This window comes from Mobula hypostoma, chromosome 6, assembly GCF_963921235.1.
Source record: "Mobula hypostoma chromosome 6, sMobHyp1.1, whole genome shotgun sequence".
NCBI classification, from domain to species: domain Eukaryota; kingdom Metazoa; phylum Chordata; class Chondrichthyes; order Myliobatiformes; family Myliobatidae; genus Mobula; species Mobula hypostoma.
The window spans coordinates 60,814,412-60,839,882 of NC_086102.1; the positions used below are offsets into that span (position 1 = coordinate 60,814,412).

The window sequence follows — 25,471 nt, forward strand, 5'->3', positions numbered from 1 at the left end:
AATTAGACTCAAGATTTAGCATTTAGGATAATTGAGATGATTGCCTTAACGTGTTGCGTAGTTTTAAATGTCTGTATGCTTTTGTTCTGCATCTAAACTTCCTTAATCCCACCATTCTTTGCCTTCTTTTAGTTTGCTTTCTGTGGAAGGTTCTACCTTGACTTGTTCTGCAGACCCACACAAAATTTGTTACATTGGCATATGTCATTAAAATATGTAAAATATTATACATTTGACATGGATGCCTACTACAAACTTGGAAAACAATCTTATTTAATTTAGCACATAGCATGTTAACTCTTCATGTTAAAACTAAAAATTAACTCTCATATGTGTGGAGATTCATTCCTACAAATTCAAGATTCTTTGAGTTCTAATGAAGGATCTAGGCCTGAATCATCGACTATTCATTTTCCTCCATGGATGCTGTAAAACCTTCAGTGTTTTGTGTGAGTTGCTCCAGATTTCCAGCATCTGCAGTGTAGTCTCTCCTGTGTCTCCAAATCAGTTGTTTAAAATAAATCAGTTTTTCTAATTCTAACTCTTAATACCACTACTTTTTCTCTTTCTATATTTAGCTTGCCATACATGGCTTGACATTGATTAAATAATTCAATATCCAACCCCTGTGGGTCTCAATAAGAATTCTTAAATAGAATTATGAAGAAACATGGTTTATATAGGTTGAAGTTTCCCTGTGGGGGTACTGCATTGCTCTGTTTCTTTAATGATCTCTAGAGAAAGTTGGTGCATAAGTATAATCTGGAGACAACGTTACGCTACCAACTGCAAGCAAGATTTAGGTTGGGAATAACATACTTTTTCTCAGTGGAGAGTTTACAGCTGTTAGAAAATAAGGTAGTAATGAGTTTAGTGACTATTTTAAAACCTGATTTGTGTTGTAATACATTTAAAAAATGTAAGACGATGAGAGGCATTGATCGTGTGGATAGGCAGAGGCTTCTTTCCAGGGCTGAAATGGCTAACACAAAGGGGTATGGTCTTAAGGTGCTTGGAAGTAGGTACAAGAGGGATGTCAGAGGTAAGTTTTTCACACAGAGAATGGTGGATACATGGAATGCACTCCCAGAGACAGTGGTAGAGGCGGATACAATAGGGCACTTTTAAAAGTCTTAGATAGGTATGTGGAACTTAGAAAAATAGAGGGCTATGTTGTAGGGAAATTCTAGGCAGTTTCTAGGGTAGGTTGCATGGTTGGCACAATACCGCGAGCCGAAGGGCCCATAATGTGCTGCAGATTTCTATATTTCTATGTTCTTAAATAGTTTAAAATGTTTTAAAATGTATTTCCTTTACATTTACAATATTTTCTTTATTTTTGTGATTGCTTGTTTGATTAGTAAAGATTTTTGAAATGCTGAAAACAATGTCAGGGCATTTAAATGCATTTCAAAAGTGACAGCATTGAAAAATAACAAATTTGAGGGTATAGATGTGACTTTTACCAAAATTTTTTTTAAAAATATGTTTGTTGGGAAGACAAACTCTGGCCGACCTATGGGGTCTGATTACATCAATCAAAGTCCTGGCCTTTAAGTCAGTTTCAGGAGGTTTTGGTGTAATGCTGTGGTCCATGGTTATCAATTAGCAAATGCTGGAAACTGGAAATAGGAGCAGAAAATGTATAAAATACTCTGGCAGCTGTAGTGGAAAGACATGAAATGCTAGATGTGTTTCCTTCTCCACAGAAGACCACTTATTTTGTGGCGATTTTGCTTAAAAACTCTAGAGCATATTTGTGTAAATTTATCCTCCTACGTTTGAATTGTACATGAAGCATTTTCAAAATTGTGTTGGTTTTCATCAATACTTTGTAATGCAATCTGAATGGCAACAATAGCCACAGGAATGTTATTTAAGGTATTCTGAGAACACAAAAATAGCCACCAAAAATTATGGAAGCATTGTAGCATTGTTCAAGTGAGATATTCAGAATCATGTTTATTATCACTAACACATCGTGAAATTTGTTGGTTTGTGGCAGCAGTATAGCGCAAGACATTAAAAAAAATCTACAAGATTCAATAAAATAGTAAATATGAGAAATCTTGTATTTAAATAATGATTCCAACAGATCTTTGGTATCAGTAATTGCTATTGCAAAAAGCAATGGTAAAAGTAAAACACACAGTTTAAATTCTTGAATTTTTTAGTGTTCTTTATAGTACCTCAGTTATTTTCTCATGTTGGAAGAACTTTCTCTATTTATATTCATGATAACACTTGGCAAAACAATTTGTATACTACTTGTAGATATGCGGAACATTTCTTTATGGGAGTCCATCCATTAATTGCATGCCTTTCAATGGTTTTGAGGACTGTTTATTCCCAAAAACTAAGATCATCAGTGTAATTGTCATATGTCCTACATTTGATTCAAAAGTTTACATTTTGCTAAAATGTACTTTTGTTTTTAACACAACTTATCAGTACAAAAGTTTGAGTAACAAGCAATGTGCTGGAAGAACTGTGGGTCATGCAGCATCTGTGGAAGGAAAATTATTTGTTGACCCTACATCAATTTCTTTCCTGCCACAGATAGTGTATGACCCATCTCCTCGAAAACTAAATGATTTTAGTTGAATTTATTATTTCTTTTTTTAGTATGCCACTAACCTCTTCTAATTATAGTTTTGAGATGATACCAAATCAATTATTAACCTTGGCAGAGTGGTACCAACTTACGTTCTGTATAATATACAATAATTTGATAATGTAATTTATGTGGTTATGTTTGAAATGTACTGCATTGTTGCTGTAAAAAGCTAAATTACATGCCCTGAGTATGTATACACGTGGAATTCTGCAGATGCTGGAAATTCAAGCAACACACATCAAAGTTGCTGGTGAAACGCAGCAGGCCAGGCAGCATCTCTAGGAAGAGGTACAGTCGACATTTCGGACCGAGACCCTTTGTCAGGACTAACGAAGTTCTGACATTAGTCCTGACGAAGGGCCTCGGCCCGAAACGTTGACTGTACCACTTCCTAGAGATGCTGCCTGGCAAGCTGGGTTCACCAGCAACTTTGACGTGTGTTCCCTGAGTACGTATGTTGTGTAGCCTGGGGAAAACTACACACACAGGACAACAAATACTTTCTTGGGTCTTAAATTCTTTTATCTGTTTTAGATGTTTTAATGGAGAAAGAGGGTATCAAAATAAAATGACAAAATGAATTTAAAAAGAACAGTTTCCGCTGTTACAATCTCAGCTAAATTTCAGATCATGCCCTTGTTATAGATGCAGTATGAAAATAACTAAAACAAAATATACAAAACCAATGCAGTAGTGGCAATTCTTAAAAAAATACAAACAACATTAGATTCCCACCAACCCTGTACCTTATACACATCAAAAATATGAATAAATACATCTCATCTTAACTAAGAGATATACTCACTTTGATACACATATGCTTAACTTCCAAACACATACAGGCTAGACCCTGGAGTTCTCCTTGCTCACACAATGTAAACAGAGATTAACACATTCTCGTTACTCCATTACCTTCACATTCGGTCAAGAAACAATAAAGACAGACAAAAATAAACTTTTACAATATATTGCCTTGGAGTTGAATTACTAAATGATGAACTTACTAGGCCAATAAAAAGCTTTGCACAACCATGCTATTCCAGCGCTGATCAATTTACTCACAAAAATCTAAAGCATCTACATGTAAAACATGTCAAATTACCGATATTCTAGATTTACAAGTATAAATGAATTTACATGGATATTATCAAATATTATTCATCGTTCCTCATCACATGTGGGGAAAGCATTAGAACGTCGTTCTCTCTAGAACATGGCAACTCTTCATTCTACTCCACCCATGCAATATGACATCACCATTTTCTCTTAAAGGCATAAGCAGCTATTTTAGCATAACCAAAGTGAATACAAAAGTGGACTTTAAGAATAAAAACATGATATTCAACAGTTACCCGATTACATATGCCCATGGCAATAAACTTGAAATTTTAACTTTAAACTTGAACAAATATTCCAGGAGAGTTACTTTCAGATAAGAGGAGAAAAATGTAGTGGAAACCTTGATGACAAAAGTTGGATAAAAACAGAAAATCAAGATGTTGCAGCAATCCTTTGTGTGGAGCTAAAATTTATGGGACAGTTTACACCAATGGGAGCTGTGAGGAAGATGTGAAGACAGGCATGTATTAAGAGAATAGCGAAAAAAAGATCACATGGAATATAATACAGAGAAATGTGAACGTAAACCATTGTTTGGAAGAATATCATTTGTGAATCTTGAGAGTTTAGGAGATTTTGATTTCCCTTGTATATGACTCAAAGTTTTCATGCAGTAAAGCAAATAATTAGGAAAACCCTTTATTATGGGTGTATTTAAGTGTATAATTAAATACATTTTTCTGCATTTGCAATGGATATGGTGAGACGCATCAAGAACTGTGTACCATTTCAATGGATTACAACAAAGGTTCACGAGACAATTTCCACGGAAATAGACAGTTCTACTCAACCTTGATGACAAAAGTTGGATAAAGGAAGCAAAGTTTTTATCAGAAAATTTGGATGTTGTAGCAATCCTTTGGGTGGAGCTAAAATTTATGAGGCTGTTTACAACAATGGGAGTTACATAACAGGAATGAAGTTTTGGGCAAACTGTAAAACAGGAAAATAAAGGTGCATGTAACTAGGAAGCTGATACTCCCCAAGACTGGAAAAGCAATCTTTTTTTAGTAATAGTATTGAGGTGAAAGGCAATTTTAGATACAGTAGAGAACAATGAAACAGGATCAGTTGCTAAACTTGCAATAAAGAAGTCTCTTGGAAAGAGTGATTGTAATGTAATAGAATCTTATCGTGTTTGCAATTGTGATAAGGCTAGAACTGGGCAAATCTAAATAAAACGTAGGAAAGTATAAAGGTCAAGTTGACTGAGATTGATTATGGCTGTAGATAAGTTCTACGTAAATGTTAATCTATTTAGTTCTTCAAGAAAATTGTATAAGTGTTGGAAAAATTGTTCTTACATAAAAATGTAGTCCAATTGCGGCTATTAGAAAGTAGTAAATAGTAGCAGATTATTATATTGCCAAAAAGATAAGTGATCCTAAGGAATTTCAAAAATCGAAAGGGTGTTGCAGCAATGATAGGAGAAACAAAGAAATTTGCTTGCAGTGTAAGCATTTCTCATACATTGATAAAAGGTGACTGTTGAAAATAAATATGAGTCACATAGTGAGCATGGTATAATTAATTAAAATTAGCAATAAAGAAATACAGTAACATTGAACAATTGCTGTATTTGAGAGAGCATCCATATTGCGGTAACATACACAAAAACGGTGAAGGGCCATTGGTCTAGTGACAATCAGGAGCATAGGTGTATTGATTAGAGCACAGTAATAGCAAAGGAGAAACCAACGCACTGAAGATCAACAAATTCCCAGAATATGGCAGTATATAAATTCAGGTCCAGACCTCCAGCCTATAATCTGTAGTTTTCATACTTGGAATGACTTAAATAACTGAGAGTGATCGATCCAAGTTTCTTCAGGATAATGAGCTATTTGGGAGAATAGACTGTGAGGAAGGTGTGAAGACAGAGATATGTAAAGAGATTAGGAAAAAAATCACATGGAATATAATATGGAGAAATGTGAAAGTAAGCCATCGTTTGGAAGAATATCACTTGTAAATCGTGAGAGACCAGGAAATTTTGTTTTCCCTTGTATATGATTCATAAAGTTTTCATGCAGTGAAGCAAGTAATTAGGAAAACCCTTTATTACAGGGTTTTGAAGTGTATAAGTAAATACATTTTTCTGTTCTTGTAATGGATATGATGAGACGCACCACGAACTGTGTGGACCATTTCAATGGATTACAACAAAGGCTCCTGAAACAATTTCCACAGAAATGGATAATTCTACTCAATCTATACCTGTAGTTATTGGCAATGTGAGCTGAGACTGAGTAGTATATGCCTATGTTCCCTGGACCAAAGGGTGATCTTTCTAAAACATACAAAATTTTATGGGACTTGATTATGTTTATTCCTTTGATAACAGAAAACAAAAACAAATACAGCTTGGGAATCTGATTTTCATGCTTGAAGTTCAATCACTTCAATCATTATCCATAGTAAAGGCATGAAATTTAATTATCTGGGCAACAAACATATAATGCTGGAGGAACTCAGCAGGTCAGGCAGCATCTATGAAAAAGAATAAACAGTCAACGTTTCTGGCCAAGGCCTGTCATCAGGACCCTTCATCACTTGTCTGTCTATTTTGGCATCTGCAGATTTCCTGATGAAACTTAATTATTTATTGCTTTGAACAAGACAAATGAAAATAAGCGTGTTTAGTTTGTTTTTTTCTGATTTCCAGCATCTGTATGATCTCTTGTGTTTACATATGATTTGTTTTCTGTCTGATAATGGTAATATATACTTATTGCAAGGCATTGGAGATGGAAATGGTTGAAAAATGGTTATTATTTATGATGGAGATGGATGTGAGAGTATGGAGGAACATCTGGAAAACTTCTGAAATGCCAGCTTCGCTGCCACTGCTACTGTGTGGTAACCGGAATCTCCGGAGCAGAAGGCCCCGAAATCCTCGGCTTTGCCTGTTTCAGTGGCTGGTGCGAGGTCGAAGGCGCTCGGGAGGCTGAATTGCAGAGGCTAGTCAGAAGCTCAAAGTTTTCCGATAGATGGACTCAGTGTTGGCTGTGGTCGGCTGCTTCCAAGGCATCGGCAAGTTGATGGTGCCCGGAGGTTTATGGCAGGGAGTTTCTCCCTTTTGCTGCCTGCTATCGGGGACTCCGGAGTTGATCGACTCGGGGACTTTTGAGACTTTATTTACCGTGCCCATGGTTTGTTCTTCATCAAATTACGGTATTGCCTTGCACTGCTGTAACTATATGTTATAATTATGTGGTTTTGTCAGTGTTAGTCTTTGGTTTGTCCTGTTTTCTGTGATATCACTCCGGAGAAACATTGTATCATTTCTTAATGCAAGTATGCATTTCTAAATGACAATAAAAGAGGACTGAGTGTTCTCATAATCTAATTAATCCTTCTGTCATAGTCTTTAAATGGTTAAATAATCAAGAATCCTGTAAGGAATATGGATTGGCTCTGAGCCACTTTACTGATAAATGCAATTAACCTTTTATCTGTTCTCAGGATGAGGCTTTTCATTCTAGGACGAGGGAGATGTCTTCCTTTTTTAAAGAAAGGGGCTTCCCTTCCTCCACTATCAACTCTGCTCTTAAACGCATCTCCCCCATTTCACGTACATCTGCTCTCACTCCATCCTCCCGCCACCCCACCAGGAATAGGGTTCCCCTGGTCCTCACCTACCACCCCACCAGCCTCCGGGTCCAACATATTATTCTCCGTAACTTCCGCCACCTCCAACGGGATCCCACCACTAAGCACATCTTTCCCTCCCCCCCCCTGCATTCCGCAGGGATCGCTCCCTACACAACTCCCTTGTCCATTCGTCCCCCCCATCCCTCCCCACTGATCTCCCTCCTGGCACTTATCCGTGTAAGCGGAACAAGTGCTACACATGCCCTTACACTTCCTCCCTTACCACCATTCAGGGCCCCAAACGGTCCTTCCAGGTGAGACATCACTTCACCTGTGAGTCGACTGGGGTGATATACTGCGTCCGGTGCTCCCGATGTGGCCTTTTATATATTGGCGAGTCCCGACGCAGACTGGGAGACCGCTTTGCTGAACATCTACGCTCTGTCCGCCAGAGAAAGCAGGATCTCCCAGTGGCCACACATTTTAATTCCACATCCCATTCCCATTCTGACATTTCTAACCACGGCCTCCTCTACTGTAAAGATGAAGCCACACTCAGGTTGGAGGAACAACACCTTATATTCCGTCTGGGTAGCCTCCAACCTGATGGCATGAACATCGACTTCTCTAACTTCCGCTAAGGCCCCACCTCCCCCTCGTACCCCATCTGTTACTCATTTTTATGCACACATTCTTTCTCTCACTCTCCTTTTTCTCCCACTGTCCCTCTGAATATACCTCTTGCCCATCCTCTGGGTCACCCCCCCCTTGTCTTTCTTCCCGGACCTCCTGTCCCATAATCCTCTCGTATCCCCTTTTGCCTATCACTTGTCCAGCTCTTGGCTCTATCCCTCCCCCTCCTGTCTTCTCCTATCATTTTGGATCTCCCCCTCCCCCTCCAACTTTCAAATCCCTTACTCACTCTTCCTTCAGTTAGTCCTGACGAAGGGTCTCGGCCTGAAACGTCGACTGCACCTCTTCCTACAGATGCTGCCTGGCCTGCTGCGTTCACCAGCAACTTTGATGTATGAACCTTTTATTTGAAACCAGATAAGTGTTTGCACAGAATGGAATTATAGTTCCAAGAGCCAGAAGGATATTTCAGACCAATTATTAACATTATAGGTTACAGGCAGTATCTATAATGGAAAGTCATGAAACCTCACCGGAATGAAATCTCCCCAGCTTTATCAGATCTTGTTTTATACAACAATCAAAAATCACAAATGTTGGAAGTATAAAGTGAGAATTAAAATGCTGAAAACTTCCATGGAAAAAGAAACAGGGTTAACTTTTCATTCACGATTTCTTCCAAAAGCATGCATTTCATTTTGTAATTCCATCATCTTTAAATATTTGTATACAGGTTGTCATCACATATGCTTTCCATGATTGATGCATCAAGGTAACGGATTTGCGGATTTTAGTTTCATGAATTTGTACAAGGCTACAATTCCCTCCAGGCTCGGAAGGAATTCATGATGAAAATATCTTGGCTGCTCAATGTTGACATCATTTTCACAAAACTGTTTAGTGTGAGGGGATGTTCGACCCTCCGAGTGAATTTTTCACAAAACTGTTTGGTGTGAGGGGATGTTCGACACTCCGTGTGAATTTTTCACAAAACTGTTTGGTGTAAGGGGATGTTCGACACTGCTTGTGAATTCCTCCTTTGAACGAAATGTCTCATGGAAACTAGGAAAAGATGGTGTCACTGGATGGGTGTTGGTAAACCTTTGCCTTGTTTGCAAATCCTGTAAAAAGACAGTGGCACTCAAGTTGATCACAATTGAATATGACATGGTGAGGGTCACGTGTGCAGACACCCTTCTGGCGGTTCGCTTATTCATTCTGGTTGCTCATTTAACATCAGCAGCCAATGGGCCTGATCATTTTTAGCACATGTTAAGATGTGTACAAGATTATGAGAGGCATTGATCATGTGGATAGTCAGATGCGTGGCCATATATTTTAATTCCACATCCCATTCCCATTCTGATATGTCTATCCACGGCCTCCTCTACTGTAAAGATGAAGCCACACTCAGGTTGGAGGAACAACACCTTATATTCCGTCTGGGTAGCCTCCAACCTGATGGCATGAACATTGACTTCTCTAACTTCCACCAATGCCCCACCTCCCCCCTCGTACCCCATCCGTTATTTATTTATATACACACATTCTTTCTCTCTCTCTCCTTTTTCTCCCTCTGTCCCTCTCACTATACCCTTTGCCCATCCTCTGGGTTTTTCCCCCCCTCCCCCTTTTCCTTCTCCCTGGGCCTCCTGTCCCATGATCCTCTCATATCCCTTTTGCCAATCACCTGTCTAGCTCTTGGCTCCATCCCTCCCCCTCCTGTCTTCTCCTATCATTTTGGATCTCCCCCTCCCCCTCCCACTTTCAAATCTCCTACTAGCTCTTCCTTCAGTTAGTCCTGACGAAGGGTCTTGGCCCAAAACGTCGACTGTACCTCTTCCTAAAGATGCTGCCTGGCCTGCTGCATTCACCAGCAACTTTGATGTGTGTTGCTTGAATTTCCAGCAGCTGCAGATTTCCTCATGTTTACGAGAAAATTTACTGGAATGTTACTTGGGTTTCATCACCTCAGTTACAGGGAAAGGTTGATCAAGTTGGGTCTTTATTCTTTGGAACGTAGAAGGTTGAGGGGGGACTTGATAGAGGTATTTAAAATTATGACGGGGATAGATAGAGTTGACATGGATGGGCTTTTTCCATTGAGAGTGGGGGAGATTCAAACAAGAGGACATGAGTTGAGAGTTAAAGGGCAAAAGTTTAGGGGTAACATGAGAGGGAACTTCTTTACTCAGAGAGTGGTAGCTGTGTGGAACGAGCTTCCAGCAGAAGTGGTTGAGGCAGGTTCAATGTTGTCGTTTAAAGTTAAATTGGATAGATATATGGACAGGAATGGAATGGAGGGTTATGGGCTGAGTGCAGATCGGTGGGACTAGCTGAGAGTAAGAGTTCGGTACAGACTAGAAGGGCCGAGATGGCTTTTTTACGCGCTGTAATTGTTATATGGTTATATGGTTATGCTGCTTCAGTGAAGGGTTTCACTTCATTTGATTCTTTGCTTAACAAAACTTTCTCTTGTACAACAAAAAACAGGGACTGAATTTCACACCTTGTGACACAACAGTATCAAATCAACTCACTGTGCCACTACCAGGCAACAAACCACCACCTTGAGAATGGTGGACATAACTTGCAATGGTATCAGGCAATAAGCTACCTGCTTGAGAATTGGTGCCAATGTGCTAATATCCAGAGGGCAACTCCAGCTAGGTGGGCAACAAATTCACACTCTGACAAACTGACAGAGCAAAAGCAACCAGCACTGAACCTGGGATCTGCCCTGTAATGAATAGAAATTGTCTCTAGCCCCAGGTACCATACTGAACTATTTCCCTCGGGAAGTAATGAAGAGCTACTCCTGTTTGATTATTTGCTGCATAATGTTATTGTTATGGTTCCGGATCCTGCACCTCGCCTGGGTTTGTGGGTGCTGCATAAATGGGTGCTGCACCAGTTATCATTTGAGACATGGTCTGTATAGGAGATGCCGAGCTGCCTTCTGAGGCATATAATTTCTACTGCCTGGATCTTCTTTTGCAGTTCTGCTGTCAAAGTTCATGATTCGCATGTGCACAAGAAGATGGAGTGCATGCAGGAGTTTCAACTTGGGTCTGAGAGCGACGTTATTGTCTCTCCTGACTGGTTTTTGTTTAGTCAGAGTGGCTGTTGTTTGCTCTGTTCTTGCCAGGACTCCAGGCTTTGATCCTTCTTGGTTAACGATGGTGCCAAGATACTTCAACCGTTTGACAGTCTAGTTCTTGTCCTCTGACTGGTCTTTGCTGTGATTGACTCCTCACTGTTTCTCATCAGCCTGGTTTTCTCCCCATTGATCTCCATGCCAAATCTGGTCAATGTATTGTCCAGACGGTTCACAAGGTCAGCCAATTCATCCTCACTTCCTACCACCCCATCAATGTCTTTATGATCTGTCCTCCAATAGTGACTATGGTCTTCCAGGACATCTTTCATTATTTGTTCCAGGACATCTTTCATTATTTGTTCCAGGAAAATGTTGAACAGTGTGGGAGAAATGAGGCAGCCTCGTCGGACTCCAGCTGATGTGTGGAACCACTCTCCACTGTGCCTTGAACAAGTACCGCACTGCTAGCTTTGGTGTGGAGCTGCTTGATGATTTGGATCAGCTTCTGGCTCAGGTTGTATCTCTTCATTGTGGCCCAGAGTGCATTGTGCCACACCTTATCGAATGCCTTCTTGAAGTCTGTGAACACGTGGAAGGTGTCCTGTTGAAGTTGGTTGTATTTCTCACACGGTACTTGGATGTTGAATATCTGTTCTGTTGTACTTCTTTCACTTCTGAATCCAGCCTACTCTTCGGCAAATATTTCTTCTGCCTGTGGTTTCAGTCTGTTCAAGATGACTTTCAGCATCACTTTGCTTTCATTGCTGATAAGACTTATGGTTCTATAATTCTGGCACTCCTGTAAGTTACCTTTCTTGTGGAGAGTGATGATGAGTAATTTTGTCTGGGCTGTTGGCCATTTCCCAGTCTGCCAGATGGTGTTGCAGATATTAGTGAGGATATCTATCACTGTCTCTCCTCCATATTTTATCAGCTCAGCCGAGATGTTGTCTATTCCTGCAGCTTTCCCATTCTTCAGTGATCTTATGGCTGCTTCTACTTCTTCCGGCAGAATTGGGAGCTCATTGTTGTTTGATGAGTCCTGGCTTTCAAGTACGCTGGGGTCTCCTTGGGTCTGATGGTTGTAAAGGTCTGAACAATACTCAGTCCATCTGTTGAGAATATCTTCATCTTCTGTGAGACAATTTCCTCCTTTGTCTTGGATGGTGCTGACTCGTGACCATCTCCGTTTCGTCTCGGTACACTGTCTCTCAACCCATTCTTCTTTGGCCTTGATTATGTTTTCTGGTTGCGGATCTATCTGTATGCTACAGCTCCTGCTATTGTTGTTTTCTTAGTTTTGTTTGGGTCTCTTCTAGTGTCACACATTTCCAGGATCTCCTCTGTTAGGGTTGGGTTTTCCAGCGGTGTTATCCAAGCATCTCATTAGCTGTTTCTGTCATACTTTCATTGAACTTAGCTGTCAAAACTTCAGCATCTTTGCCACGTGTCAGCAGTGGTGCAAGTTTTCCGCCAACTGCAGCTTTGAGGGATTCGGCAGTGGAGAGGTTCTTCAGTCTGTCCAAGCTGAATTTCATTCTGCATAATGAAGGATGTTTAAAAATGTGTTCAATGCTCCTGCATCTACTGGCTTCCCTCCTGCATCACATCCCCAATCAGCACATTAATCTAGCCAATCCTACCCTTAATCTTATGGGTGTACTTTGTTCTGAGCAAACCACCTTATGGTCCTTCTTCTCAAACTTCTCCCCAAGATGGTGAAGGTCTGACAATTAAACTTTAATTCCTGCCCTTTTAATGTTACACTCTTGAACCTGATACTAGGAAGCAACACACAATGCAAGACTCATGTTGATGATTACATGCCACTTTTACTGCTCTCCAGTTGTGGAATCACCTGTGCACTCCTTTGTCTGCGAAGGTGTGTGCCCTCTTCTAAACTGCATTCCTTTGTGCTGTGATAAGTCCCAACCCTAGTCTCTAGTTATGAGTACTGGTTAGAGAGGAACTCACACCCTGAATTTCCCGCTCTTCCTGCCCTTTTAGATGCCCAGCCCATTTCTACCACAAACCCTTGTGGTTGCAGGATGGCCATCCCTTAGAATATGCACTTAAGGCAATACTCAGCCTCCTATAGGTTTAACAGTGACCCTGATCCTCAAACTTAGAAGCCCTGAATTAGCTCTCATGGGTGTTGGGGATCTTTCTACTTGTGTGGTTCCTCATAATACATGCATCTTGTAATTTACAGATGGAGCAGAAATTCCAGGTATTAGTTCACAGTTGCCCATCTGTGTTGAAAGTAACTTATGTCTTCTCTATTCCTTTTTCTGATAGGCCAATTAAAATTTTTGCCTGTGGATGACGCCTATTCTTTAAATATGCTTTGCTAGTTTTGAAGTGTCACCTACTCATTCAGCTACTTATAATTATCTTTTTGAGTAAATAATCTTGTTTAAGTCCATATGATGTAAGAGCAGAATTAGGCCATTTGGCCCATCAAATCTGCTCACCATTCAATGGTGGCTGATCCTTTTTTCCCCTCCTCAGCTGCACTCCCTGGCCTTCTCCCCGTAACCTTTGATGCCATGTACAGTCAAAAGCCTATCAAAAACCTATCAAGCTCTGCCTTAAATTCATCCAATGACCTGTCCTCCACAGCAGCCTGTGGTAATAAATTCCACAAATTCACCACCACAAAGTCGCAAGTGTCTCGTTCTTAAATGTAATTTATATGACAACCTCAACTCAGAAGGAAAACAGAACTAATCACCACTCACCTTTTGGTTTTTCTGCGATGTTACATTTGTAATTGTTCCCTCTTTTTCTTTGAAATTCTGGACGCTACTGTTGCTCATTGCAGGTGAGTGAAGGTCCGAAGCCTGGACAATGTTGACCTTTCAGATAATGCCAAGTTCTCCCAGGTCCCTTCTTTCTCCTCTACCTGCTCCTGTTTTTCAATAGAAAATATATTTACTTCCTTGTCTGACTGCTGGTAAATCTCTCAATCTAATTTCTCAAGCCACTTTAATCAGTTTGGCTGCTGCACCCAAATGACTAGATCTTACTGATGATTTGGATTTGCTTTGAGACTGATTTTAACTACCCATTGTAGAGCCCTCCTGTCCACCACAGTGCAGTTTCCAGACCACACAGTGATGCAGCATGTTCAGATGCTATCAAGTGCTCGTCTGTAGAAGGTTGTGAGCATTGATGTTCTCATGGGAAGCTTGTATTGATGTTTGTGTTGTGGAACTCAGTATTTAAATCATTTCTACCTTGTGTTTCATATAAGAAGCTGCTGCTTTTTTTCCAGCGCCGAGATAATGTTAAAGACTAATAAGCAGCTTTAATATCCTAGGTGTCAACATCTCGGAGGACCTGGCCTAGGTCCAACACAAAGAAGGCTCTGCTTTGTTCAGAGTTGGGGAGATTTGGTCTGTCACCAAAGACTCTTGCTAATTTCTGTAGACGTACGATGGAGAGCATTCAGACTACACCACAGTCCCGTACGGAAGCTCCAGTGGCCAGGGCTACAGAGGGATGCAGACTCAGCCATCGATATCACGGGCACCATCCCCCCCCCAACACCATTGAGGACATCTTCAAAAGGTCGTGTCTCAAGAAGGTGGTATCCATCACCAACTGTCTGGGATATAGCGTTTTCTGATTACTCCCATCAGGGAGGAGGTACAGAAGCCTGAAGACCCACACTCAATGATTTAGAAATAGCACCTTATAAGACAGTGATGATAAACTAGTCCGTGAGCCAGTAGGGTTGGTCGGTACCATCTGAGAGGAATAATGCTCATAGTGATTTTTGGCAAGGTATACATCTCTAGAGTTAGAAAATACGTGATAGCATTGCACTTTATGTGTGATATCATGCATTTCATAACACTACCCTAAAATAAGCATTTCTGAAAAGTGGACAATATAAAGTACAAAATATATATTCAACCTAGTGGTATTTTGTCATGAGTGATCCCTCAGCATTGAAATTTGTCACAATGATATCTCACTACAAGCACTTTTCATCAAATGTTGTTATAAAATTCCACATTGAAAACTATGTCATTGGTGGCACTCGCAGTACAGTGCCCGATTTCAGTAGAGTGAATCATTTCATTTTTAGAAAAATATTTGTCTGTTGTTTATTTTGGAAAAGTCAATAAAAACCCTAGGACACATATAATCACATGGATTTATGGAGAATTTATTCAGGAATTCAAATAAGTAATCACTTTTTGTATATATTCCACATTAACATCAGTACAGCAGAAAATGTTACCACCCCCCCCCCCAGGTAAAAAACCTCATTTGGAGAGATTTCTGGAGTTTTATTGATGTCATGATATGTTCCATATTGTTGTATCAAATCAAAACAATCTTAAGCTTTTGTCATAGCATATAGAATTACAGTATTATAATTCAAATGTGGGGTTCCACACAGCCATAACCTAAGCCCCATTTTGTTGTAAAATGAATATATTTAATCAAAGACTGATTTCCATACTTTGTTTTCCATACTTTCATAACCTATTAATAGTCATAATAATTTTCCAAGTCTTCCACATCTTCCACATCTTCAGCTGAACTTTCCACACTCTCTGAGGTTCTCACAGTCTGCCAGTCTACACATGTCAGTACACCTGAGGCCATTTGCAACACATATACATCTTGGGAGTGAACATTTTTTTGGACAGTTACAGGTCAGTAGATCCAGGACAGCATCGGGTGTTGGCTGGCCTCCCATCCAGTGCACCACCAACTGTTCAGCTTCTTCTTCTCTCTCCATCTTCCATCCTCTGCCAACAGGGCTTGGCACTTGTGGGTCCTTCTCCAAACATCTTCTCCATATACTAACCAGCCTGGTAGGTGGCTCACTGTGCATGTTTTGTTAAGCAGTCCTTGCATGGTGGGAGTTGATGATTTTCGATTTCACCTTTTTTGGCACAGAAAAGGTGATACCTGGGCTCATTGACCTTGGTGGTCGATGCTTTTGGGGCATACAAGAGACTTGTAAATGCCTCCAGTTTGTCCATCAGTTCCGGGGAGAGGTCCCATTCCTGACCCAACTCTAAGAGTGTGTCCTGAGTTTCCCTGTTGCTGGTCAGAAGTTTTAGGGCACTTGTCTTCCCTTTGCCTGCAAGAGCACTTACAGTGTCACACAAAAGCACTTACAGTGTCACATCCTGTATATGTGTGCAAACCGATGAGAGCCCTACAAACTTCTATGCCAAGAGTGGCAGCAACCTTTCTGATGTCTACAAGCCTTGTATGGGTTCTAGTGCCACACTTCTGGAACAATGGGGGCTCAATCTTGTCACAAAATGCTAAAGGCATGATAAAGACATCTGTGTCTTCTGAGCAGATCACTACAGATTGGTATCCCTCTCTTGTGGCATGGGCAGCATGGAGAAGTAGGCGGCCATCTGCTTCTTCTTGTTGACACTGAAGAGCCGACACCTCCTCACTGGCTTGAGATGTGATTCTGTAACATTTGTCATTCAAAGTTGCATACAGAATCTTCTCCTGTAGCTTTGCTCTGTACTCCGCCTTCCTCCATTCATGGACTATGAAGCTAATGAGACTATTTTTGTTACTGACTTTGGTCAGGAAGCTCCTCCACTACCTCACCATATGTGTGCCTGTGATACCTTGCAACTCATGACCAGTCTCTTCACCCCATAGAGATCTTTCACTATTCTTGATAGAGTTCTCTTTGTATGTGTCGAACACAACATCTGTTCTGCTACTCTAACTGCCTTCCCTCAGAGCTATACCCAGAATTGTTGTGGCAACATCTCTGAAAGTAACTTGATCACCTTTCACTCCTTGGACCAAGTTCATTCTGTCAACCACTGTAGCAGAGTTTCCTGGGAGTTGCTCTTCTACTGCTACGTTTTTCTGCAAGGTTGTGGCTAAAGTAGCTTTATTTGTCTTTCTCAGCGATCCTTCTGGTGTGGACAGGGCCCAGGGCAATGGTCCAAGGGGATGAGAAAGGATATCCTCCATACATAGACTGCACCCTTGTGCCATCACTATGATGCATCCAAACAAAGACCTGTCTGCTTTCAACGTGATCGCCCTCCCATTTGATTTCACTTCTCTCTTCTTACACATGCTGTATCACTGAATGTTTTCAGCTTGTTGGTTTTCATTGGGTCATGGAATTTCTTTGCTGTTGGGTCTTCCTCTAGTCTCTCATCCTTGAAGGTTGTATAACATTGCTCACCAATCTCATATGCCTTCATCAGGTCGAAGGCAATGTTCTTTGGGGCTGTCTTTGCCATAGAGATGCTAATGAGGTCCCACTTCTCTGCAAATGGGTTGACCCATTCATGCATGAGGCTAACCACTGCTGAAACTGCTTCCTCATCTTTCTGGATTCTTGGCCGCTGTAGCTCCATATGACAAAGCTCTGATTTGTTACCTTGCACCATCTCCTTTAACTGTCCCCAGGAATGCACTGTGGTGTTCAGCTGTTATGTAGTAACGCTTGATAGCTCCAGCATTCAGGCTGAACCACGATGTGCCTCCAGGAGTCGGTGTGTCTTTGTTCACTGTGGCTTCAACAGCCTGGTCCACAGGGATCTGCCCAAAGAGGTTGTTACATGACAGCTGCACTGAGAATTGGCCTGTCTTGAAGGCCTCATACACAGGATTCTTCTCTGGGAGGTTCATCATCTGAGCAAAGTAAGGGGACAGGTACCTGGCATAATTCATCTTACCATAGGCAAATCACTATGGGATCACAGAAAGCTACCACGGGTGCAATGCTATCACATATTTTCCAGCACTAGGGGTGAAAACCTTGCCAAAAATCACTATAAGAATTACTCCCCCAAGATGGTAGCGGTGACCCAAATTTGGGGTCCTGGCTCACGGACTAAACCTGATTCTAATTCTAAGAATGGCTGCATGATGGATGACTTCCAGCTTGTGCCACATGATGCTCCCTGCTTTTTCCTAAACTAAAGAATTGAGCATTACTCTTCCTGGCTTGTACAGGATTGAATGTCCTGTCTGTCTTACCTGCCATCTCCATGGGAGTCAAAATCAGACATACCAAATTAAACCTAAAGCTTTCTGTGCCTAACAGGTCAAAGTGCTTTTTCACCTTTATCAGATTTTACAATGCATAAATGTTCCAATGTTACCGTACCTTGATAGGTCTTTAATTACAACCATGTAATTACTTATGGTTCCTCCCATAATTTATAGATTTCTGTCACATCTAATAGCTGCAGGTTGAAATATTATCTCACCTGCTGAACTACAACTCAGGTAAAGTATATCTACAGCTTTTGGCAGAGCTATGAAGTTAATCATTCTATGACATACTTTCGAGCTGATTCCCCAAGTACCATTTCTTTCTTCTGTTCTCTCTCTGCAACATTCAAAACTTGTGCATTTGTAAACTGAGTCCAGAATATTATTGGCCTAGGAAAACAACCTCCATTCTTTACAAATAGGATGTGAGTAATCCAGGGGCTTTGATATACAACCCCCCAGGATGTGTGTGAGGCCCGTTTGTACTTAAGCTGATATTTTCTTCCTTTTCCTGGGGGAAAAAAGTGCTGCAGCCCTCAAGCCTCCTGTGTATTTTACCCTGTGTATCCACTGGCTGCAGACTTGCACTAATGTTATTACTTTAACTTTTGTTTCCAAACTGACTTCGGTAACTGAGCAGCTGTCTGGAGTTCTCCCTGTATTCCTTTGATCTGAAACTAGGAACCCATGCAGAGTGAACTCATTTGGTTCTCGGTCAAAAGGCTGAACCCTTGGGGCCCATTTTCTCCTTCTTTTAAAAATTCTCCACGTAGCCAAGCAGTTTTCGCAGGACCCAGAGGGTAGGATGTTGTTCTGAACAGTGAGAAGCTGACTTCTTAAAAACTTTTAAAATCTTCTTCGATCCTCATCATCTATCAAGCTCTGTCCCCCACTGCGACATACAGGTGACCCCCACATTATAGCATTTCAGAGAATGTAAGTTCACAAATGACGACGAAAAAACCTGAGGTACAGAATAAAAAATCCTCTCACAAAATTTGTTTCAATTTTTATTTTTCTTTCAGCTTGCATTACTTGTACAGATTATGTAGCCTTATGGAATATCACAATACACAGATTCTGTAGCCTTATGGAATATCACAATACAGATATTTTTATTAGGAATGCTCCCTCCTCTGTGTATCATACAGTGCCTATAAGAAGTATTAACCACCCTTGGAAGTTTTCATATTTTATTGTTTTACAACATTGAATAAAAGTGAATTTACCAGGACACTGACTCACCAACAGTTGGACCTTCCAGATACAGGTATATTTTACTACAATCAATTGACTACACACAGTGATCGCCATTTAACTAATTATGTGACTTCCAAAACCAATTGGCTGCACCAGTGATGATTTGGTGTGTCATATTAAAGGGGTGAAAACTTATGCAATCAACTATTTTATGTTTTATATTTGTGATTAATTTAGATCTGCTTTCACTTTGGCATGAAATAGTCATTTTCTGCTGATCAGTGTCAAACAAATTAAATCCACTGTGATTCAATAAACACAAAATAATCTGCAGATGCTGGGATCAAAGCAACATTCACAACGCACTGGAGGAACTCAGCAGGTCAGGCAGCATCCGTGGAAACGATCAGTCAATGTTTCGGGCCAGAACCCTTCATCAGGACTGTAGAGGGAAGGGGCAGGGGCCCTATAAAGAAGGTGGGGGGAGGGTGGGAAGGAGAAGGCTGGTAGGTTCCAAGTGAAAAACCAGTAAGGGGAAAGATAATCCCAACCTCACCATCAAACCCACTGACAAAGGTGGTGCTGTAGTAGTCTGGCGGATGGACCTCTACCTCACTGAGGCCAAACGGCAGCTCTCTGACACCTCCTCTTATTTACCCCTGGAACAGGACCCCACCAAAAAACATCAAACCATTGTCTCCCGTACCATCACCGCCCTTATCAACTCCGGAGACCTTCCATCCTCAGCCGCTAAACTTATAATTCCCACACCCCGTACCGCTCGGTTTTACCTCCTCCCCAAGATCCACAAGCCTGACTGTCCCGGTAGACTCACAGTTTCTGCCTGCTCCTGTCCCACCGAACTTGTATCTGCCTACCCGGACTCCATTTTGTCACCCATAGTTCAGTCCCTCCCCACCTACATCCGCGATACATACCATGCCCTCCACCTCTTCAATAACTTCCAATTCCCCGGTCCCAACCGCTTCATTTTCACTATGGATGTCCAATCCCTATACACTTCCATTCCCCATGAAGAAGGCCTCAAAGCCCTCCGCTACTTTCTGGATAATAGACCTCACCAGTTCCCTACCACCACTACCCTCCTCTGGTTGGCGGAACCGGTTCTCACACTCAGTAACTTCTCTTTTGGCTCTTCCCACTTTCTTCAGACTAAGGGTGTAGCTGTGGGAACACGCATGGGCCCTAGCTATGCCTGCCTCTTCGTTGGTTATGTGGAACAGTCTGTGCTCCAAACCTATCCTGGTACTGCTCCCCAACTTTTCCTTTGGTACATTGACGACTACATTGGTGCTGCTTCCTGCATCCATGCTGAGCTCATCAATTTCATCGACTTTACTTCTAACTTCCACCCAGCCCTCAAATTCACTTGGTCTATCTCAGACACTTCTCTCCCCTTTCTCGATCTCTCAGTCTCCATCTCTGGAGACAGACTGTCCACTGATATCTTCTACAAGCCCACTGACTCTCATAACTACCTTGACTATACCTCTTCCCACCCCACCACATGCAAACATGCCATTCCCTATTCCCAGTTACTCCGTCTCCGCTGCATCTGCTCCGAGGATGAGGTTTTCCGTTCCAGGACATCTCAAATGTCCTCTTTATTTAAGGATCGTGGTTTCCCTTCTGCTGTCATCACTGATGCCTTCACCCGCATCTCCTCCATTTCCCACACTTCGGCTCTCACCCCATCCTCCCGCCAACACAACAGGGACAGAGTTCCCCTTGTCCTCACCTACCACCCCATCAGCCTCCGGATCCAGCACATTATCCTCCGCAACTTCCACACCCTTCAACAGGACCCCACCGCTAAGCACATCTTTCCTCTTCACTTTCCACAGGGATTAGTCCTGCTGCGACTCCCTGATCCACACATCCCTCCCCACAGATCTCCCACCTGGCACTTATCCCTGTAAGTGCAAGTGCTACACCTGTCCCTACACCTCCTCTCTTGCCACCATTCAGGGCCCCAAACAGTCCTTCCAAGTGAGGCAATACTTCACTTGTGAGTCTGTTGGGGTCATCTATTGCATCCAGTGCTCCCGGTGTGGCCTCCTCTACATCAGTGAAACCCAACGTAGATTGGGGGACCGCTTCGTCGAGCACCTCCGCTCCGTCCGCCAAAACAGACAGGATCTCCCAGTAGCCACCCACTTCAACTCTGCTTCCCACTCCCATTCAGATATGTCCATACATGGCCTCCTCTACTGCCATGATGAGGCTAAACTCGGTTTGGAGAAGCAACACCTCATATACCGTCTAGGTAGTCTCCAGCCCCTTGGTATGAACATAGAATTCTCCAACTTCCAGTAATTCCCTCCCCCTCCTTCCCCTATCCCTATGTCACTCTGCCCCCTCCCCCAGCTGCCTATCACCTCCCTCATGGTTCCGCCTCCTTCTACTACCCATTGTGTTTTCCCCTATCCTTTCTTCACCTTTCCTGCCTATCCCCTCCCTGCCTCCCCTCCCCCACCCCTTCATCTTTCCCCTTACTGGTTTTTCACCTGGAACCTACCAGCCTTCTCCTTCCCACCCTCCCCCCACCTTCTTTATAGGGCCTCTGCCCCTTCCCTCTACAGTCCTGACGAGGTGTTCCAGCCCGAAACGTTGACTGATCGTTTCCACGGATGCTGCCCGACCTGCTGAGTTCCTCCAGAGTGTTACTGTGATTCAATGTTGTAAAACAATCAGATATGAAGTGGGTGGGTGAATACTTTTTGCAGGCTCCGTAGCAGTTGTTTTATACTGGCAATCTTCCCCGTTCCCTCTCACTCCTGGGACTGGAAAGATAGTGTCACACCTTTTGTCTCCACAGAACCTTTCATCACGTAGCTGGAGCCAAACTGAGGAAGGGGTAATGGACAGGTGAAACCGGGTTTTGAAGGGTGGTAGGAATGGCGGAGGGCGGGGAGAGGATTAACAAAGGGAGATGGACGGTTGAATGTGCGTGGGAGGAGAGCCGGGGAAGCGGCTAACATGGAATCAGTAATGTTAATATTCATACCATTTGATTATAGGTTACCCAAGGGGAATATGAGGTGTTGTTCATCCAATTTGCATTTGGTAGTGGGAAGGAGACTTGAAGTAACCATTCAATCTCGTTAATTTCGAGTTCGCTGTCTGGCAGATTTGAAGTCGAACAATGCTCTCGGGGCCATTGCACTCTGATTACCTGAACTTCTGGGATATCCAAAGTGTCTTTGTTTTTTACCTTTTAACTACTGGGCTATTTTAGTTTAAGGAGCGGTTGTATTATAGACCTCTGATTGCTTTACAACTTTAGGAGATGATGCTTATCTGCAAAAGAACGTGGACGCCTAGTAATCGAAAATGACTCAAGCCAACCAGCTCCGTGCATCTGGATTCAGGCAGGCGGGGAAAGCGGCCAGGGGGCAGGGAACACTGATCCCGGGAAACTCGGCAGCAAGTCCAGTCGCAGTCTGTACGCTGGAGAGATGACTGACTATGGGAACGTGAGCCTGGAGTTCTACTGCGGCTCCAGCCCTCCCAAAGCCGCAGAAATCTTACGGAGTGAGTATGCAAACTGAATGTTACCTGGCGGGTTTGGCTCCCAGCTTCACCCTTCAGCACGGGGATCGGCGCCCTCACACCGGCTACACCCGAACTGCCGCGGTGACCGTTCTGTGGGCTTCGCTCTACAGAGACGTCGGGGTGACGGGAGCAGCACAGAGCCCGGTTCGGGGCTGAAACACGAGCCGGCTCAGCCTCTCCCCTGCCCCGGTACACGGGGGTAGGTGGACGCTGATGCGAAGATGGGGTTTCAATCATCTCACATTCAGCCCAGGCAGGAGCGCTCCAACCTTCCCTAAATAAGTCCTGCGGGTTCTTGTGATAAAAGATAGAAAACGGCTCTTTCTTAGAGATTATTGGGCGGAAGTCGCACAGTAACAATGCCCATATTTTTATTTCTTGAAGCATTCATTAATCTTTTTTTAATTTAAAATTCCAAATAGGCTTACTCCTATCTCCACGTTTTACAGCACGCCAAGAGTTAACTACTCTTTTGTCAATTCCGTAACTTATTTGCAACAGTTCTTCTGTTAATGCTGTCAAATACCAAGGATAGACGTCGTTGTTGTGGTTGGCACCAAACTCTGGTTACTGTAACCGGACATTCAAGTGAGCCCTTATCCTTTATAGCTATGCTGCTTACGGAGTCAGAATCTTGCATATATTTTTTCGCTCTAGTTTCAAAATATTTTTTCAAAGTGTGGTTGAACTGGTTGATTTGTGAACAAGAAAGTGATGTTAAAATTCGTCATACGCTTCGAAAAAAATATTGCTTCTAGCGATGTTCCCCAAAATACCAAAGAGCTGGATAAAAGACAGAAAAGCCAGTGGTTTTGAAGCCACCCACTGACTGTCAGGCTTGAAAATCAGATCATAAAAAAAACCAATGAGCATGTAAAACGGATGGTGAAAGTATATTTTGTAAGTTATTTGCAAACAAGTGCTTCAGTGCCCGTTGGATCTGCTTTCCCCCCCAGTCTCACGATTCTGAGTCGTGCAGATCGTCTCAGCTCTCGATGTTTTATAAAATAGATCTATTTTGGCAAATAAACAAACACATTTCAGCCACACCCTGACCTTGCTGTTGCATTGTTAATATAATCGTTACTACCTGTTATTGGAAAACACAGCTGATAAAATGAGTTCGGCCTTATCAGAAAAGAATGACGGACTTGTGTCCGATCACAATGCACTTCCATCAGTGAATAATTTAGATGGAGTGGAGTGTTTATTATTGGGTCGATACGGTGTGGAATATTTTTTCCTTAACTGTTAAATACTTGAGAATAAACCCATTCAAAACGCTCAAAAATGAAGTACCTGAACACACCAACGTAAACAGACTATGTCGACAGTTATCATAGAAACTGTGGCTGTCACTTTTCTGTGCAGTGGAAACTCGATCTGTATAGCTTCCAAGGACAACCCGGCTCTGTGTCAGCGGCGCAGGATGTTCATTAGAAAATGAGGGGGAGGCAAAGACGCAGTAGTGTAAAACTGTGGAAATCCCTTGACTTCCCAAATAGCCAGACCACACTGATCATTTATTTCCCCACCTCACACCGTGCCTCTCTTTTGACAATTATTGCTGTTCTGGAAGATGAAAAATAATAAATATACTTGTGCTGATTCTCAGACGCGTTCATTTGAAATTCTGGCTCACATTTACAACTTGAAGCATAAACAATGATTGAACATGTGTAAGGACTCCATCCTGGTTAACTTACATCGACAAGACAAGTGGTTATATACCTGTCTTTCATATCACTTAGATGTTTCTCATTTGTTTGCCATAATTTCCTTTAATATTCTTATGATATTATGGTGTTTATTGATATTATTCCTTTTCTAATCAATGGTACTATTCATGTTAAACATTCATGTAATTGCATCATATTTGGAATATGATTTATTCCTCTGAAGTGCTTGACATTAAGGAAAAACCCAAAATTATATGTTGTGGCTCATTCAGAATTTCTTTAAATTTAAATGGACCATTAATTCCTTTGAACTCATGTCATCACCTCAGAAGCATGAAGTTAATTTTCAGAGTTTAGTTGGCTGAGTGAAATGAATGTTTAAATTATTTTCCAGATTTCTACTCTTTAACCCCACTGTCCTTATTTAGTATTGCGGATTTTTCCCTCACAAATAATTGTTAGAATATTGGATGCACTTTCAGACACTGTAATGGATGATATGTTTAACTTTAAAAAATGAAATGGATAACTTAAAGAATTGCAAAATAGAGTTCCAGGAAAAACTTTGAGCCAGTACTGACCTAATAATCTAATAGGCCCCCTCGTACAGTGTAAATCTATGAATACTTAATTGAACTAAAAATATATCATAATTCCTTTCAGTAAAAGCCAAACATTTTTTTCTTATGAGAAAATGATAATTAATTTCAGAAGTTACTTTGCTCAGTTGGCTTAGAGGGTATTTATGCTCTGCATGAGCCTTCTTCAGTCTTAGTTTATGTAGCCCTATCTGCCTGTTGTTCCCCCCAAAAAAAACTTCTTGCCTGTCATTTGCTTGTTGGGGGAAAAAAGTTGAGAAAAATATTTTGGGACACTAGTGGTTGAAGCTGTCAATCCAGTGAAACTAAATCTGTGCAATCTAGTCAGTGGTGTTTG

General features: G+C 41.9%; 1 protein-coding gene across 1 annotated transcript in view; it reads left to right on the plus strand.

Annotated features, from left to right (window-relative positions):
- The first annotated feature begins 22,057 nt into the window (after nucleotides 1-22,057).
- The window catches only part of slc51a (solute carrier family 51 member A), a 30,372-nt gene continuing 26,958 nt past the window's right edge, over nucleotides 22,058-25,471 (plus strand). Inside the window, exons 1-2 of the mRNA XM_063050870.1 lie at nucleotides 22,058-22,169; nucleotides 22,588-22,835. Of these exons, the coding sequence (XP_062906940.1) occupies nucleotides 22,760-22,835 (76 nt within the window). The 5' untranslated portion in view covers nucleotides 22,058-22,169; nucleotides 22,588-22,759. The remainder of the gene's footprint in view (nucleotides 22,170-22,587; nucleotides 22,836-25,471) is intronic.